Here is a 19,865-nt window from a genome sequence, read left to right as displayed (position 1 = left end):
TTTTAATTTGGTATGATATAAATCTTTATTAATGTTTACACACTTATTTTTTTTTTAATTTATTTAATTACTTATGAGATTAGATACATGAAATCATTTATACAATAATTTATCATTTAATACTTCATTAAAACGGGTTACGGTTCGTAAAAAAATAAGTACTACACAATACACTTTGTATTATTAAAATAAAGTTATGCATGGATACTAAAGATGATACATGTCAATAAATCATGTCAAAAAACAGAAACAAAGAACTTAAATAGTTATCTTGATTATGAATTTTGAATACTTCCATTTTAAGTTAACGATTTGAAATTTAAATTGTCGAAAATTACTATGGAGTAATAAAGTAATTATGTAATTTTTGTAGATTATTTATAATTACTCTACTTACTAGTAGAGTAATTATAATTACTTTATAAAAATTATATAATTACTCAACTAGCGTAAAATCATGTTTTTTTAAATTCTAGACTAAAATACGTACTTAATAAGATAATGAAGGGGTATGGTCCCAAATCCCGCGCCGACCACACGAGTTAGTCTCAGATCGCGCACGAGACCATACCCAAAGTAAGCCAAAATGGTGACTTTCCCGACCTTGCGCCGACTACAAGGGTGTGTCTCAGGTCGCGCGCGAGGTAAGGACCAGGATAAAATAAATTCTGACACTTAGTTCCTTTAACAAAAGACCTGGCTTCCTTAAACTTGCGCCGACTGCACGAATGTACCCAAGTCACGCGGGGCAAGAAGCGCAAGGAAACATTGTATAAATAAAAAAAGTACGAGTGGCAGAACAGTGGGCCAATAGGCGCTCAACAGGTTGTATCTGATCTTGCTGCATGATAAACAATCGTGCAGGAGACAAGAAGTACACAAGGACACATACGTGGCACCAATCAGCTTGCGCCGACCACTGCCCTGTGATCTCCACTTAGCTGCTGATGACAAACCAGACAACAAGGACAACTGTCAGGACACGTGGATCCATTCAGCATGCGCCTACTACCCTCTCGCCTAGAATCACTAACGGTTGTGGCAGAGGAGGCAGAATGGATATTCCTTGTTGTCAATCTCAGGCTCAAGACCCATCAGCCCATCTCCTTTACAAATCACATCGGCTATAGATAGAGAACTTCACATCCAGATTTAAGGATCGCTCTCTTGCTCTCTCACTTAATACACACAATCTTATCCTCAAAACAAGTTCTTGTTCCCATGCCGGAGGGTGGTTACAAGGAGAACCCCCCTATTCTCCTCTTTGTAACGAGCTTCACAGTGTGTTGATTGTTTTGTAGGGTTGACGTCGCTATTCATCTAGTTTAGAAGAAGATTAACCTTATTTGGACGAGACACGAACTACAAGCTAATCGTCGGATTAACTTGGTGTTTCTTCAGATAAGAAAAAAGTTTTCAAAGAAAAATCCCTTTGCTTCTCATTTCTCACATTAAACCAATTTGTATGTTAAAACCCTACCAGAACCTAACTTTATATTTCTAATACTTGTGTTCATCTTATACCTTATTTGAAAACATATAAGGGCGTACATTCTTTTGTTTCGTATGTTGATTTAAAGACTTCACAAGAAGATTAAATTAATCCAACAAAGTTCACAGTTGACGCCACGAAGCAACCATGATTAACCGTCAAGTGCACTAAACCAAACACACGTAAATGCTGTACAAGGAGTATGGTCACGGTAGAGTCGTGATCAATCTCCAATATGAGTGATTAAATGAAGGAAACAGTCTTGAACATGAGAGTCGAAGTAGATGCTATGGATCGAAAGTGCATAAACCATCCACTCGCTAGACATACGTTCCAACAAATGAATCAAGACCAAAAACCCACGTCAACTTCGACGATTCCTACATCTATCATGTCTAGATGCATACACAGGGGCGGAGCTAGTGTATTAGAAGGGGTAGCACATGCTACCCCTCAACCCCCTCTTTGTACCGTTTTCGTAGTGTAAAAAAAAATTGGTTTTATGCAAAGGGTACCACTGATCCCAAAAATAAAATAAAATTGGGATGTGCATGGATTTTTAGGCTAGCTACGCCACTATGCATACAAGACACGTTTTTATGGTTATCACAAAACAAAGGAACTCAAAAGACTTTATAAAAGTTAGTAAAAGATAAAATATGGTAGGAACCTTCTTTAAACACAAGTAGTTTGCAATATTCATACCTAATGAAAACACATGGCTTGATCTATTGAGGAAATAGTCAAATGTTTTGAAAAGATGCAAATGCCTTGGTTAATAGGTCTGCTTGATTGCTTTGTGAGTTGATTTCCTTCAACCTTTCATCCGGAAATAAGCACTATAATAACAAGCTTTAAAACTAACTTTTGACTTGTTGAAACTCATAAAAGTGTGTGAAAACAAGCTTTAGAAGATTTCATCTTGGAAATAACCATTCGACCATGTAATGTTATAGTGTAGCTTTTAACCATCCAATCCAAGACAAAATTATGCATTGATTATTTGTAACGGCAGAACTAGAAATTTTTTGTTTGAATCCGAGACCACCCGTAGTGGGGTTTTTTAGTGTTTTGTTCCCTAAAAATAACCGATGGTGTTTACGGACTATGGTCATCGGTTTGATTTCACGAGTGTATTTTTCTTTTTCTTTTTTTAACTTCACCTTTCCAAACAAGAAGATTTCTTTATTTTTTTTTCTTTTTTTAAGTTTTCCAAACCATCGGTTATTTTTTCTCCAAACCGTTTCTCCATACTTATATAAAATTATTCACTTTACTTAAAAGTTATACTTACATGTCAGCCTAACCCGTTACATAAGCTACCAAAACAATTCACTAACTTTAGTCCTAAACTATGAAACCAAACTCTGTAACGGTTTGGTCATGGTTCAGTTTAGTTTCTATTTTTCAACGGTTTGGTTTTGCTACAAAGAAACTAAAAACCGTTACTAATAGTTTGACTCATAGCTTAACCTAAAAACTCTCAAAGCTTCATAAACTGTATCAAGATCAAATGTACATTATTCCCATAAACATTTATCATGTAAAATTTTAGAAATCCTACTATATGGGTGGGCTAAGTTCGCGTTCAATGTCCTCCAACGATCGCCCCTTTGTTTCAACAACGTTAGAAGCTATGTACATAACAGCAAGAATACAAATGCAGCCGAATCCAAGGTACACTTTGCTTATGCCAAATGTCGTCACCACACTCAAGAAACACAGGCCGATAAAGAAGTTTGATATCTGATTATCCACAAAGTAACCGTTTGTTAGTTGTTAAGTCCACATTGGACTTACGAGTGATCAGAAAAACCAAACCGTTTTGGTTATGTTTTTTTTTTTTTTTTTTTTTTTTCTGATAATCGATTTTTAATTGTTAGGTTATGGTTACCCTCCCCTATGGTTATATTTGTGTAAATAACTAAACCGAACCGAACCGACATTAAACCAACCTTTGTATTTTTCGCTTTTTATAAATAATATGTTTTAGAGTTAAATGCCATTAACTCCCAGTGGTTTGGGTCATTTTGCCAGTTTAGTTCAAAGGTTTCATTTTTCACCTGTGGGTCCAAAAAGGTTTCACCGTTGCCATTTTAGTGCACTGGGTTAACTTCATCTATTTTTTCTCTTAACGAGAAGGGCAATTCGGTCATTTTATATGGCCGAATTGCCCTTCTAGTTAACAGAATTACCTATAAAATGACCGAATTACCCTTCATGTTAACAAAAAAAAAGGATGAAGTTAACCCAGTGGACTAAAATGGCAACGGTGAAACCTTTTTGGACCCACAGGCGAAAAAATGAAACCTTTGGACTTAACTGGCAAAATGGCCCAAACCACATGGACTAAAATGGCATTTAACTCTATGTTTTATGTCAGAAAACTTTTGTTATACTTTTTTTATAAATAATATATCAGTTGTAGCAAGACATCGTTATAGGTTTTGATTTTCATAACCACCCACGTCCGAACCGTTTATAATCAAAATCTATTGGTTATGAAAATCTAAAAAGCAAAACATCGTTTATAGGTCCAGTTATAGCCCATAACCGAATCGAACTGAACCATGCTCACCCTTATCAAAATGTTGTTAATTCGATTCATTACTTACCCAATGCATGCCAAGTGACAAGGCAACTGCTTTTGCTCTTATTCTTGAGGCAAAGATTTCAGGTAGTAAAAGAGCCGGGACAGGACCAGCGCCAAGTGAGAACGACAGCACGTACCTGTTAATTACCAATTTACCACGACCAATCAATATAAGGGTGACTTTTAATGTATTAAGCTAAGAGAACACGAATAATTTGACTCACAAGACAGTCCCGATGACAGCAAGTGGTCCAGAATACGGTGTTAGAATCTTCCAAGTGAAGGACAAAGACAGCAACAGCATTGAAGCAGCCTTTACCCAAAAATAAAAGTCAATAAATCTACAAAAAAAAAAAAAAAAAGAGTTAACTGCCATCTTCGTCCCTGTGGTTTGTCCAATTATGCCAGTCAGACCAAATTTTCAAATTTGTACCATTTCCGTCCCCGGTTTACTTGAAACATGCTAGTTCGGTCCAAAAAACTAACGTCTGTTATAACCTGTTCAATGAAGGGTAAATAAGTCAGTTTCCATTTAAACCTTATTAAAATCCCACCCTTTTTAAGAAAAAAGGAAAATGACGTTTTTACCTTTCATTAAATAGCAGGTTTTTACAGACGTTAGTTTTTTGGACAGAACTAGCATATTTCAAGAATGTCAGGGACGGTTTTGGCCTGGACCGGCATAATTGGACAAACCACAGGGACGAAAATAGCAGTTAACTCAAAAAAAAAAAAGTGCAACTTTTCATTTTAGTACGAAATGTATGATACCATTCCCGTAAAGCTTGTGATAAGTAGACTTTTGCGTCCTTTTTTATCCATCAAAGAAGACGCGACTATCGTGCCTGCAAAAAGTCAACATTACGAGTCAACCATAACGCTACAACTGAATCTTTATCCACAAATAGTTTAGACTTTAGATCAAGTTTATGTAACCAAAAACATTGGCTGCCCCAACTAAAGCACTTGCTGCCACATCAGACGTAACTCCAGCACTGCGGAAAACTGAAGTAGAATAATATACAACCGCGTTTATTCCAGCCAACTGTTGAAACAAGAAAAGGGCGGCACCGACACTGACAACTGTCATAACACCATTGGTTATTAGGCATTACTAAACAAAGCTTAATCTTTTGCAATGAACTCTGGCTTTTAATAAGTGTTAATGTACCTTTGAAATAGCGGGAGCTGAAAAGATCAAACCAACCGGCATCTTGTTCTTCTGAACCTTGAGCGGATGCACTTAAATCTTCCATAAGCTCGGTGACCCTGTTCTTTCCGTATAGTTTTCTAATTGCTTGCTCCGCTTGGGTAATTTTCCGTTGCTGAAAGTAAACCTTATATCAGTTTTATCAATAGTTAATGTACTACGACCTTCAAGGGGTGGCGTAGTAGTAAGCGTCGGATTCCCCTCCAGCAGAGGTCTCACGTTCACCTACCTTAACCCCTTGAAGGCCCCATGTCCAGTGTAAGTTGCGCTTTACTTGGTCCCACTTGTTAGTAGTGTATTGGTGGGGCCGTGAGTTTTCCCTAATGGTTTCTCACGCTTACTAAAAAAGATTGGTACAAAGTTTTGATTTTTAATTTGGAAGTATTAGCTACAGTCTAATATTTTATAATTATTTTTTTTGAACCTGATTTACTTATATTTTATTAGTATTTTCTTTTCTTTTTAGCTATTGACTTTTTTATTATATGATTATTATAACTAATTTTATTTATTATTTTATTATTGTAATTACTTTGAGCACATTTGTTTTTCATTTATAACTTTATTCGAATGGGTCACATAAAGTTGATGTTTTTTTCTTTTACTATGAGGAACCACCCCGTTGCCGTTTTGAACAATATCGGTACCAAAAATAAACTTAATCTATGTTACTATTAATATATATAGAAGGAAAAACAACTTCTTAGCGTCAGGAACGTTTTTGACTTTTGTGTTTTTGTTTTATATAAAAGGATAAATTACACTTTTCGTCCTTTATGTTTGTAGCGGGTTGCAATGGATGACCTTTAACTTTAATAATTACAGTCACAGTCCTTTATTTGCAAAACCTGTTACACCTTAGGTCCTTTGACCCTAACCTGGTTAAAACTTTCAGTTAAGTGAAGTCATGTGCAACCCATATGAGGGCAAAACAGTCATTTAATACAAAAAAAAGAATGTCAAAATTTTAAAACTTATATAAAATTTTTTGTTAAATGAATGTTTTGCCCTCACATTGGTTGCACATGACCTCACTTAACTGAAAGTTTTAACCAGGTTAGTGTCAAAGGACCTAAGGTGTAACAGGTTTTGCAAATAAAGGACTGTGACTGTAATTATTAAAGTTAAAGGTCATCCATTGCAACCCGCTACAAACATAAAGGACGAAAAGTGTAATTCACCCTATATAAAATAACAAAAATATATTATTTAAAATGAACAACAAATATTGTTGATAATGTATATGAATAAAAATGTTTTGTCCAAAAATGACAACTGTTTTAAAATCTGTTATTTATTTATTTTTTAAACCATTTAGTTAAAATGTTGTGACTGACATGAAACGAAATCTTTATACATAAACGTCATCTTTGTTATTCACATGATAAATAAATAATGGGAAACCTGAACAAGCCAACGAGGACTCTCGGGAGAAAATGCCATCCCAATTGCTAATAAAACAGAGGGGATAGCAGCAATGCCAAACATTGCTCTCCACCTGCAGATGTATTAGTCTGTTGTTATATTGGTATCAATATATAAAAGAGTAAATTACAAGAATCGTCCTTTATGTATGTCACTTATTGCAAACTGTGTCCTTTGTCTTCAATAATTACAGAAAACGTACTCGATGTTTGCAAACCCATGCAAATTATGTCCTTTAGGCTTTAGCCCTGACTCAGTTAAATTTTTTGGTTAAATCTGACCAAATGAACCCCACATGAGAGTAAAATGACCAAAATACTCTCATGTGGGGTCCATTTAGTCAGATTTAACCACAAAAAATTAACTGAGTTAGGGCTAAAGGACATAACTTGCAAGGGTTTGCAAACATCGAGTACGTTTTCTTTAATTATTGAAGATAAAGGACACAATTTGCAATAAGTGACATACATAAAGGACGATTTTTGTGATTTATTCTATATAAAATGTAAAATAGGATTAAGAAATTACCATGTAGGGTTTCCGGCTAACGGTAAACCAGCTACTAGAGCCGCAAGAATCCCGATGCAAATGAATAATTGGTTGATAGATCCGAGTGTACCTCGGATTTCAGTTGGTGAGATCTAAAGAAAAGGTGTTAGTTATCCTGTTAGGTATGCAACTATGAATTAGGGCTGTAATCGAGCCGAGCCAGGGAGCTCAAACTTAACAAAAAAGTTTAACTGGGTTAGGGCTAAAGGAAATATGGCGTAATGTTTTAAAAACATAAAGGATGATTCTTGTAATTTAGAAAGGTAAAGGGCATCCATTGCAATTTGGTATAAACATAAAGGACGAAAAGTGTAATTTACCCAAATTATTTTTACAAATATCGATAACATTAAAAAAAATTAACACACATTTCTAAAAAAATATACATATACATACACACAAATACATACGAGCCATCAAGTCATGAGTCAAGCCATCGAGCTGAGCGCCCTGGCTCAAGCTCGGCTCGATCACAAAACGAGCTGGCTCGGCTCGACTCAACTTGAAAACAAAACGGGCTTTTTTCGAACGAGCTTTTCGAGCAAGTTTCGAGCGAGCCGCGAGCTTTTTGAACACCCCTACAATGAATTGTAAGCATGTTGACCAGAAAGTCAAAATAAGTTTAGGATAACTTTACCTCGGATATATACAGAGGGACAATAGCAGATGATATGCCAATTCCGATGCCAGAAAGCAAGCGGCCGATTATCATGGTTTCTACGTTCTTTGCTGTGGCACTGGAAACGTTACATCATGTTAAGTTACTTTGTATTTAAAAACACTGGGAAGAATTAAAAGCATATCTAACCAAAGAATAGCTCCAAGTGTAAGTGGGATTGCATCCAATACGAAAGTTTTTGTTCTTCCAAAACGGTCTGCAAGTGATCCCCCTGTAAATGAACCAACGGTGGCACCAGCAAGAAGCGTGCTAACAACCCACCCTGAAATGAGAACAATAATAATAAATATAAAATAAGACAAGCAACTCAATTTACAGAGAAAAGACTATTAAAACTGAGTACAACTTACCTTGTAGAACAGTGTTGTCCACAATACCAAGATCTTTTGCAAGGTACTCCAGTGCACCATTCACCACACTGAAATAATTTAGTAATGATTTAAGCCAGGGGCGGCTCTTATGGTGTGCGGGGAGGACTTCCGCACAAGGCCCGTGATTCCGAGGGGCACGAGATTTAAAAAATCGATATATATATATATATATATATATATATATATATATATATATATATATATATATGCTATTTAAAAAAAAAAATTGTAAACACATACAAATCCAATATAGAGGCCCATTATCAAATACCTTTTTATGCTTTATAATTTACCCAACTTTACATTAGGTTTATTGGGCCCAACCCAATGCTAATATGATTTTAAAAAATACAAATAAAAAAACAATTTTCATTAAATCATATGGGCACATTTTTCGAGCTGGAACAGGGTACGTGAATTCTTAGAGACGCCGCTGATTTAAGCGAACGAGGAAAATTTCACATAATAGTAACCAAGTTTTAAAAGTGTTCTAATTAGGTCACTGGTGTTGTTTTTGTCCCAATTAGATAACTTAACATTCAAATCGAGCCATGTCCTTTTTTCCATGTGTCAAGAAAAAAATGGAGCATAAGATGCTGGGGTCGAATTATTTTAATATATGAAATTATATTTATTAAAAATAAAAACCATTTAATTACATTAAAAATTAAAAAAACAAGTTACAATCCACGTCATCACTCGACGTTAGCATCAAATAAAAGAGAAAAAAGAAACAAAAATCCACATCACCACGGTTACCTATGAAATGGATGAAAAAACCCTTAATTTTAATGAAGAATGAATGTTGAGTGACCTGATTGGAACACTTTTTAATAACAGGAAAAGGTATCGGTATTTTTATTGAATACTCAACAATGAGATTACAATCAATATATAGACTAATATCCGATAACTATGGAAAGAGATAAATATAGAAACTAAATCATAATCAAACTATAATACTAGAATAACCGATTATTCTAGAAAACTCTCGGTTCAATAGTCCCCCGCAAGTTCAGGGCGGTCAGCAATCTGTAACTTGGTTCGTAAGAAATCGAATTTTTGCGCGGGCAGCGGTTTTGTAAAAATATCAGCAATTTGTTCCTTCGTTGATATAAACTTCACGGTGAGATTGCCCTGTGAGACCTGTTCACGAACAAAGTTGTAATCGACTTCCACGTGTTTGGTGCGGGCATGAAATACTGGATTAGCGGTGAGGTAGGTGGCACCAAGATTGTCGCACCAAAGAGTAGGAGCTCCACTGTCCAAACCAAGTTCACGAAGGAGTGATTTTAGCCAAATCAGTTCTGCAACAATATCAGCGATTGCTTTGTATTCTGACTCAGTTGAAGAGCGAGAAACTGTTTTCTGCTTTTTAGCCGACCAGGAAACAAGGTTAGAACCCAGATAAATGGCAAATCCCCCCGTTGATCGAAGGTCAATAGGACATCCTGCCCAATCAGAGTCTGAAAATGCCCGTAGGTTAGCCTGCCAATGAGAATCAGAGAAAGCCTGTAATCGATACCCCGTGTTGTGACGGATCCAAAGACCCATGTTGATTGTGCCATTCAAGTAGCGTAATATACGTTTGATAGCAGACCAATGATTTTCCGTAGGAGCATGCATAAACTGAGAAACCCGGTTTACAGCAAAGGCAATGTCAGGCCGGGAAAGTGTGGCATATTGAAGAGCTCCAACAATTTGCCTGTAACGAGAGGGGTCATCAAGTGGAGGGCTATCATCGGGAAGAAGCACATGGGAAGTGCTCATCGGAGTGGATATAGGCTTGCAGTCTGTCAAGCCGGCACGGTGCATAACATCGTTAATGTACTTTCGTTGTGAAAGAACAAGATCCGAGTTCTTATGAATAACCTCCACTCCAAGAAAATAATTTAATTGACCCAAGTCCTTTAGAGCAAAAAGTGAGTCAAGACGCTCAATGATGTTGGAGACGGCACCTGAGTGATTCCCCGTGATGATAACATCATCAACATAAACTAGAAGATAGACAAGTAGGCCCGACGAGTTAAGGATGAACAGTGAAGGATCCGTTTTGGACCCATGAAATCCCAGCTGTAAAAGAGCAGTGGACAATTTATTGAACCAGGCCCGGGGTGCCTGTTTAAGGCCATAAAGAGCTTTGTTGAGCAAGCAAACATGATCCGGTTTGTTCGGGTCAGTGAAGCCTGGAGGCTGTCACATGTAGACTGTTTCTTCCAAGTTTCCGTGTAGGAAGGCCGTTTGAATATCCAACTGCCGTAGGGGCCACCGATTTGTCACGGCCAGAGACAAAATTGTCCGAATAGTAACTGGCTTTATAACGGGGCTGAAAGTTTCATGATAATCAACACCGTGTTGTTGATGAAAGCCCTTTGCAACCAAGCGTGCCTTGTACCTGCTAACTTTCCCAGTTTCATCAGTTTTTAACCTGTAAACCCACTTACAATCAACCACATTAGTGTTTGGGACAGGTGGTACAAGGGTCCACGTACCATTCTTATAGAGCGCGTTCAATTCTTCAGACATAGCATCGCGCCATTCCGAGTAATTGTTGGCAATAGTAAAGGTAGGAGGTTCGAACGGGAGAGAGGAAGCGGTGGCGGTGTATGCAGCCGGATTGTATCAATCCGGTCGTTTTGGGTGCGGCCGAAGGTTTGCAGGCCGTGAGCGTGCGGCTGCAGAGGCAGGGTGGCTGCCGGGGGCAGCCGAGGGAAGAGGGGTTTCGGTGGTGGATGGTTCGGGTCTGGTGGTAGGTGGTTGGGCCGAGGGAGTAGGTTCAGGGCTGGTGTAATTGGGCTGGGCCGAGGGTGTAGGTTCGGGTGTAGGGCTGTTCGGTGGAGGGTGTGGTGGGAAACCAGGAGGTGGGTTAGGAAAAATAGAGATGTAAGGAGAAGAGGGTGGTGGTGAGGGTGGCTTGGGAGATGGAGCGTATGGAAAGACTTGTTCGTTGAAACGAACATGGCGAGCAATATAGATACGCTCGGTAAGTGGATCGAAGCACCTATAGCCATGATGAGAAGGGCTATAGCCGAGAAACACGCAAGGCGTGAAGCGAAACTCAATTTTGTGGTGATTGTAGGGGCGAAGGTAAGGAAAACACTGAGAACCAAATACCCGTAGGAAGGAGTAATCTGGTTTGCGGCCGTAAGTGTGCTCAAATGGAGATTTGTTTGAAGACACACGAGAGGGAAGGCGGTTAATTAGATAGACCGCGGTCTCAAAGGCAAAGTGCCAAAAACGTTGAGGGAGGTGAGATTGGGCCATGAGTGAAAGGCCTGTTTCGACAACATGGCGATGTCTGCGTTCGACAAAGCCGTTTTGTTCACTTGTGTGAGGACAAGAACGACGGTGAAGGATCCCAAGGTTGCGGCAGAGAGTTGCAAGTGGACGAAACTCACCACCCCAGTCCGATTGGATGGACTTTAATTTTGTGTTGAACTGGCGTTCAACCATGGTGATGAAGTTGGTTAAGATGGCATAGACATCGGATTTTTGGGATAAAGGGTAAAGCCACATGTAACGAGTATGGTGATCAACGCATAGTAAGAAGTAACGATGACCATCAATGGATGGTGACGGGGTCGGGCCCCAAACATCACAATATATAAGATCCAAAATATTGTTACTACGAAAATTGGAATCAGACAAATGCAATTTGGATGACTTTCCCATTTGACAAAAAGGACACAAATGTTTTAACAATTTATTAGAAACTGGTAAAGAACAATAAGAAACAATGGAATTAAAAACTTGAGCATGTGGATGTCCTAAGCGTTGGTGCCAAACATCCGATGAAGCTTTGACAGCGGTGAAAGCAACCTTGGGTAGAGTCTTTAGTTGAGGAAGGCGGATAGAGTATAAGCCGTGCTCACTGGGGCCCGAAAGGAGGATAGTTCGGGTAGACTCGTCCTTCACAAGAAAATAAGATGAATGAAATTCAAAAAAGACATCATTGTCAAAGCAAAACTTTTGAACAGATAAAAGATTTTGTTTAAGTTTTGGAACATGAAGAATGTCAGAAAGATTAAAAATTTTATTAGACGAGTGGATTTTTGAAGACCCGATACGAAAAATAGGAATAGAGGAACCATTGCCAACAAGTAAGGAGTCATTACCAAAATATGCCTCAGAATTGTCCAGGTTCGATAAGTCTGGTGTTGCGTGATGAGTGGCGCCAGTGTCCGTTTTCCAAGTACTGCCGGAAGAAGAAGCACCATCCGTAAAAGCAGTGAAGTTGGCTTGAGGAGCAGACCTTGACTGACCCAAGTTTTGATTCGGACACTGGGATGGTAGATGGGCAATTCCACACCGATTGCAATGACCATAGACGGTGTTTTGAATTGAAGCCCATGAGAACTGTCTTGTGCCACCATTGTCTCTGGAACGCGGATTGAATGAACCCCGAGAATTACCTCAGCCCCTGTTGTTTCGGCCATTTCGGTTTTAGTTGTTGTTGGATCGAGATCCAAAGTAGGCCTGAGGTTGTGATGGATTGGGCTGCAACTGAGAACCCAGCTGAGAAGCAACCAATTGAAGATTTTGGATTTGTTGTTGCAATTGGTCTAGGTTTGGTGGGCTCGGGACAGCCGAAGGCTGAGAGGGTGGTTGAGCCGCGGCCAGAAAAGCCGATGGGTTGGGGCTGAATGTTTTGGTGACAGCATAATCATGATCGGACAGCAAAGAGTAGATCTCGTTGAACTGGATGGGAGGGTTTCTTCCCAGCACGCTGCCCTTTAAGCCGGTGTATTCTTCACGAAGCCCTGCAAGAGTGTGCATAACGAGGTCGCTGTCCAATACCGGTTTTCCAATATTAGCGAGTGCAGTGGCATATGCTTGGGCCCTGCATAAATAGTCAATTGGTTTTTCATCACCCTTCATGGTGATGCGAAGAAGTTGATTTTTGAGGTAAAACTCATGTGAGGCTGTGCTGGGCGCATAGGCCCGTTCCAGAGATTGCCAGACATCCCGGGATGTTTTCCCTTGGATGTGTTGATACGATTTTTCAGAGACGGTTGAGATCAACAAGGTTCGAATGTGGGCATCATTCGAGATCCAAGGAGCATAGCTTGGATTGTCAGTCGTAGCTTCACCAGTTTGTACCTTCTGTTCTGGGCAGGGGACGGTTCCGTCGATATAACCAAATAGGTTATGAGATGTGAGAAACGATTCAAGCATCTGCCGCCAATAACCATAATTCGTGGGTTTGAGGGTGAAGGGAAACTTGTGGGAGTTATGGGTCGTCTTCTCCGGGTTGGAAAAACAGAGTATAGCCGCCATTGAGAGCAGGGGAGTAGGCCGGAAGTTGCGTCGGCTGAGATTTTAGAATCGGCAGAGGAGTACCGATTAGGGTTAGGAAAATTTTTAGGAGGTAAATCTGGCTCTTGATACCATAATAACAGGAAAAGGTATCGGTATTTTTATTGAATAATCAACAATGAGATTACAATCAATATATAGACTAATATCCGATAACTATGGAAAGAGATAAATATAGAAACTAAATCATAATCAAACTATAATACTAGAATAACCGATTATTCTAGAAAACTCTCGGTTCAATACTTTTGAAACTTGAGTGACCTAATTAGAACACATTTAAAACTTGATTACTATTCTACAAAGTTACCCCAATTTAATAATATGCAAAAAGCTAGAAATGTCAAGGTGCATACCCTAAATGATATCCAAACAATATGGCTCCCAAACTAGCAACACCGACATATGGCAAAACTGAACCGGACGAAGTTGATTGGCCCTTGAGAAGAGAACTTTCTTCGATATCTCCATCTAGAATATAATCGCATTTGTTGCATGTTAGGTTTATGACAGCAAGCACTTACTTATAACAAATAGATGTAGTAGCAGGTTGTTTTATACTATTATTCTTAGCTCAGAGGACTACATGAACAAAACACTTTCATCAAATGAGTGTGAGTGCAATGGATCCTTGGTTTCAAGAAGCGTGTGGCACTCCAATGCGTTTCGTTCCCAAAAGCCGAAGAGCGATGCGCGAAGTGTGCGCATCACGTATGTGGCGCTGGCACGCTCATTGTTAAAAAAAAGTACTAAAAGTAAGTTATAGATAAAATTTTAAGTTGTTAACTTTTAAACACCAGAATATAAGATATTCTCATCATCTGTCGGGCGGCTAATTTGTTCAATCGATAGTCGATTATGTTCAAATACTAGTTAACCGCATAATGCGCGCATCAACTGCAGCGATGCGATCTAATCACCGCATCAATCGAACAGATAACTAATTAATCAAAACTAGCTCCATACTTAATTTTCAATTTTTCAGTACAAACATTTCATCAAACACTTGGTGTGCAACAAAAAAATCCACTTAACCAATGAAATTAAATAATTTCATGAATAATTATTGACTAACAATCAGAACTCATTAATCAAAATCATAAAATTGACACATAAATCGAAGAAATTGAAGTACAAACCAGAAATTTGGGCCTTGTTTGATCGGGTCTTTGCAGATGATCGAAACACGCTTCCGCTACTGGCGCCTACACGACCCAGCTCAAGGCCCATAGGATCCGACCCGAATTGAAACCCGAAACAGGATCGTGGTTCTCTCGGACTCATGCAGACAGTGATTGCTCTGTTATTCAATTGAGTTAATCTTGGGTTTTATGCCCAAATTTATAGGTTGAATGTTAGATTAGACTGAAAGTCAAACATTGAAAAAGAATAGTAAAAGTCAACGGGTTATGTATACTATACTTTTCATGGATGTAAAAGTCAACGGGTTATGTGTACTTTTCATGGATGTAACTAGGATAGATACCCCGCGTTGCCGGGTTTCGGTGGTTTTTTTTAAAATGTGATTGGAGCTTACATCCCAAATCAGAAACCAAAAGCAATATGGGTTGCACCGATATTTATTTTATTGGTTTTTAAGCCGATAAAAAAGACGAAAATTGCTTGTTTTAAACCAAAAGAAAGAATGGAAGACCATCGAACGTATGTGACACTAAACACTTGTATAAGTAAAAATACTGTAAATTTATTAAGATGTCAAAAAGATGAATTCAGTAATCGTTAATTAGATGTCTAGATTTTTTCGCACAAATTAAAAAAATGATAAAGAAAACCTTTATGGGCCTTGAAAATCCATATGGCAATGTTAATTATACACTAGGTTGTATTGTATTTCAATTTTCTATGGCAAGTGCCTTCATGGATGATGTAGATAATGTTGATGCCATAACACATGAGGAAAGATTATCCCAATCTTCAAAAATGCATACAGTACCAAACAAATCAACTAATAAACTTTGAAAGCCTAAATCAAGACACAAACATTTGTAATCAATCCCATATCAAAAAGCTCAGAAATTAAAATAATGGCACTTACTACACATCTTCATCAATATCTCTATTTCTTCTTCAAAGGTAATCTTAATTCCTCAAATGCAACTATAACAAAATATTTAATGACGTTGCTCTGTAATATATGGTATAATTAGGGCTCAGAATTGGTAGAGCAGAGTGCGGCTGCATACCGATTGCAATATAAAGGCAGAAATGGCTTCACATTGCCATGACGGTTGCCATGCCAAAATAACGAAAACCACACATTAATTAATGTGCATCATCACTGCCCCACAATCTACAAATTATAATTTGCATTATCAAGGCTTCCGAAATGTTCAACGGTTGTCAAATGAGTTCAAGCAGCAGTATCAACTTATAGATTCAACGGAGTCTAAGATGAACCAAAGTCGACAATTGTAGACCCAACATTTACATTTACAATACATACAAATTAAAGTGGCTGGCGGGAATAGTGAAAGCACGTGGTTGGCCAAAAGTGGCGGCCACTTTGGTTTTTTTTTCATATAATAGTTATTTATAGGTCCTGCCAAATTACAATTTTATCCTAAGTTTAAAATTATGATTTTGTCCCCGGTTCAAAATAAAATTTTGGTTTTGCCCCCTACTTAAATTTACGAATTTGCCCTCAGTTAAAAAATACGATTTTGCCACAAGTTCAAATAAAATTATGGTTTTGCCCCGAGCTAGAGTCCTGCCAAATTATGATTTGGTTCCCAGTTTAAAATTACGATTTGGCCCCCAATTCAAAATAAAACTTTGGTTTTGCCCCAAGTTAAAAATTACGCTTTTGCCCGCAGTTAAAAAATTACGATTTTGCCCCCAATTCAAATAAAAAATGGTTTTGCCCTCAGTTAAAAATATTATTTTACCTCCATTATAAAATTACGATTTTACCTCAGCTAAAAATTGCAATATTGCCATCGTTTTTTTGGGCAAAACCATGGTAGTGTTTTATTTTACTTGTTGACTCAATTTTGTTTTTATTCGTGTCAAACAGCTGCCTAGCACTCGCTAATTTGTCCTGACAAATTATTCTTTTGCCCCCAACTCTAAATTACAAACTTGCCATCGTTTTAGTTATTTTTTATCATAACTAACCATGATAAATAACCCCCAACAATCCACACAGTTAGTGTTTCAAGTTTCTTGAATTTTTAAAGAAAAATGTAGGTGATGTTTGATATTATTGTGAGTTTAAATTTAATTATGTTTTTGGTTGATTAAATGTTATTGTAAATTAATATCTATTTTTGTTATTGTTGTTGTAATTTGTTGAAAATAGGTATGAGTTGGATGTGTTTAAAATGGAAAAATACGTCAACTTACGATAGTTGTAGGTGCGTTTTTGAATTAAAATGATTTTAAAAAAAAACCCAAATCGCCCCACTTTGGCCAAAGTGCGGCGCTTAGGGTTCAAATGTGACACTTTTTTGGAACACCATACAGAATATAACATCACATCAAGGCTTTTTCTGCAGAAAGAACCCTAAACGCCCCGCTTTGGCCAAAGCAGGGCGCTTTGGGTTTTTTTTTTATTTTTTAAAAATCATTTTAATTCAAAAACGCACCTACAACTGTCGTAGGGCATCGTTGAATGCTGGATATGCATTTGTTCATATTATGGCGTATTTTTAACAATAACAATCACAAACATACTTTTGGATTATAACTGATTTAATAGGATTACAATTATACAAATCTATATGTTGAACATATGGGAAAAGATTAAGGCCAACGGGTGGGCACATTAGCCTTTGATATGAGTCGATTCGATCCTTGTATCTGTCATGCCAGGCTGCTGCCCTCTCTGTTCTTTTCGAATTCCAAATAAAGTTCGTGGGAGGCATCGGGTAGGAACCTTCAAGTGTTACATGGATGAAATGTCCACAATCGACGAACACAACCGTAACCACTTGATGAGGCCCCTCAGCGTCATCCGGACCGCCCAACAGAGGGAAAACTGTGTCGCTGCCACGAATGTCCAACGTGTGAACAATCACACCATATTTTTTAGCAATAAGAAATCCCGTCTCAAGCATCAACATATAATTTTTGGGCTCTGCCCTACCCACTCCCTCAAAACTTATCCTGTTGTACAGCTCATCGTAATGTCCTACATTTTCAGGATCGAAGACTTGCCTCCAAATACACTTGTTTCGATGCATCTCCAACAAAAGTTGTCGCCGGATAGTCATATACTTTCCTTGTTTCTGTCCTAACCCCACAGCTATCGATCGAAACCCACAGTGACCATCTGGTTTCACATCCTTTATCTTAGAGATGTATGGGTGAAACACTTTCGGAATTTGAGATCCATAGTTCCCGATAGCTATATCCGACTTAGGACCCAACGTGATATTTGGGAAATCGAGGTGAAGGTTAAGCGGTTGTTTTTTCTGTCTTCGAGAGTCTTGGGATGATGCGTACGCGCCGTGATGAGGAAGATCGTACGAGTCGTCGAACCAACTTTCTTCAGACGGCATATATGAGCCTTTTCTTGTATCTTCTGCCGTCCTTTGTTCTTGCGTCTTTAATGTTGGACGACCACGGGTGTTCATTTGAAAAACAGGATGTTTTTTCGTATTCTTTCCTGGCATGACGATTTCTTTAAATTTTTTGAGGTAGCTCTTTTCACCAGAGGAGGTGTTGGATTGATTTGTTGTTTGAGTTTTTCAAACTCCGCGTCTACATCGATATCTTCAATCCCACTCCTTGCCGGCTGGAAGTCAAGCTTCTTCCAGAACACGTCTATCGAATTCATTTGGATTTACCCCCTATGAACGAAAACATATCAAACAGTCGGTTCGTTTTAAGCAGGAACGTCCATTCGTACGAATGGATTATGTCCATCTGTACGAATGGACTGCTAAACATCATAACTCGTTTATTTTTTTCCGTACTTTAACACTCTGATTCGACACTTTTTCACATCAGTAATCTTATACTCTCGTCTAACCATTTCAGCATAATTTCGAGACTTCATCAAATCCACTCGCGGTTTACGCGTAATCCCTACGCAAAACTGTAAAAGCAATAAGATATAATCCAAGGCACTCATTTCGAAAAAGCAAGGAAACAAAAACATTAACATCAAACAAATACAATATAAGACAAACACAAAAAATACATACCCTTATCATTCGAATACAAGACCGGTTCAAAACCAGACTCAGCCCAGTCTTGGCTAACACCCAACATGACTAGGAGCTCCTCCGGGTAAGCCCTCAGTTTGGCACGATAGACACGAAGCCTAAGGAGTAACTTCTTGTCAAGATCATTAACCCCTGGTTCTCTCTCATTTAAAACCTCAGAAAATTTTCGAGGAACAACAGTAAAAGGAAGCAATCGCTCAGAAATAAAAAAAGAACTGGTTCTTCCAAGAATAAGTATGACCAACGGTGTGAGAAAAGAGGGGTGCCTCACATTGAGTCTTCTCGATGGTGTACCAGTCGCCGTTCCGGGCAAGCCAGAAAAAAGCCGGAACATCAGGAGAGAAGGCTCATAAGTAAGTGCCTGACATAAAATCTCAAAATGCATGATCCGGGGAACACCCACCGGAGCCAATTGACCCAAAGAAAGGCGATAATATTTCAGAACTTCAAGGAAAAAGTTTGTAAAGGGTATCATAAATTGGGCTGATCAACGATCCGGGTATAAAAAACAAAAAAGCCAGCCGGACATTCATTCGCAGTTCTGTCTCCCGGAACTTGTGTTTCAAGGGTGGGATCAATGCCGTAATCGGCACAGAACTGATCAATTTCCGACTGGGTCAACTTTGAAAATTGAACATGAATGTCGTTTTTGTTTGAAGCCATAATAAAAATAAAAAGCAGACAAGTGACTCACCGGGAGTAAAAGGGGGAAGATGATTGGAAAATCTTGTAATAACCGCTGGATAATAAGGAGAAAAGAAGTTGAAGAAGATAAAGAAATAAAGGGGTATGTTTGACGGTTATATAAAGGGAAATCAAATTCAAAATTCAAACTTGAGAAGAAACTTACAAGTGGAGGGTGAGGATTAAACCATCATAAGTAGACGGCTAGGGCATTCAAGAAGGCCTGACAGAACTGTCAAATCAATCTTATCCAGACCGCCCAAACTAACAAGTGGACAATGGGGCTACCGACGAGAAGCTCGAAACGTTTTAAAATGCTTCTAGAATGATACTTCAATAAAATGCATCCTTTTTCTT

General features: G+C 38.3%; 1 protein-coding gene across 1 annotated transcript; it reads right to left on the bottom strand.

Moving 5' to 3' along the window:
• Positions 1 to 2,960: 2,960 nt before the first annotated feature.
• Positions 2,961 to 15,086, bottom strand: LOC110866790 (plastidic glucose transporter 4). The gene is made up of 13 exons (XM_035984212.1): positions 14,775 to 15,086; positions 13,992 to 14,106; positions 8,299 to 8,366; positions 8,078 to 8,210; positions 7,907 to 8,006; positions 7,249 to 7,361; positions 6,700 to 6,793; positions 5,257 to 5,410; positions 5,022 to 5,168; positions 4,857 to 4,930; positions 4,310 to 4,398; positions 4,108 to 4,222; positions 2,961 to 3,238 (listed from the first exon to the last, which is right to left on the bottom strand). Exons 1-13 carry the CDS (start codon positions 14,917 to 14,919, stop codon positions 3,056 to 3,058), a joined length of 1,530 nt encoding a protein of 509 aa, XP_035840105.1. The 5' UTR covers positions 14,920 to 15,086; the 3' UTR covers positions 2,961 to 3,055.
• Between the last annotated feature and the right edge of the window lie 4,779 nt (positions 15,087 to 19,865).

The sequence above is a fragment of the Helianthus annuus genome, chromosome 15 (assembly GCF_002127325.2).
Source record: "Helianthus annuus cultivar XRQ/B chromosome 15, HanXRQr2.0-SUNRISE, whole genome shotgun sequence".
Taxonomy (NCBI): domain Eukaryota; kingdom Viridiplantae; phylum Streptophyta; class Magnoliopsida; order Asterales; family Asteraceae; genus Helianthus; species Helianthus annuus.
This window is presented reverse-complemented; position numbering and strand designations above follow the sequence as displayed.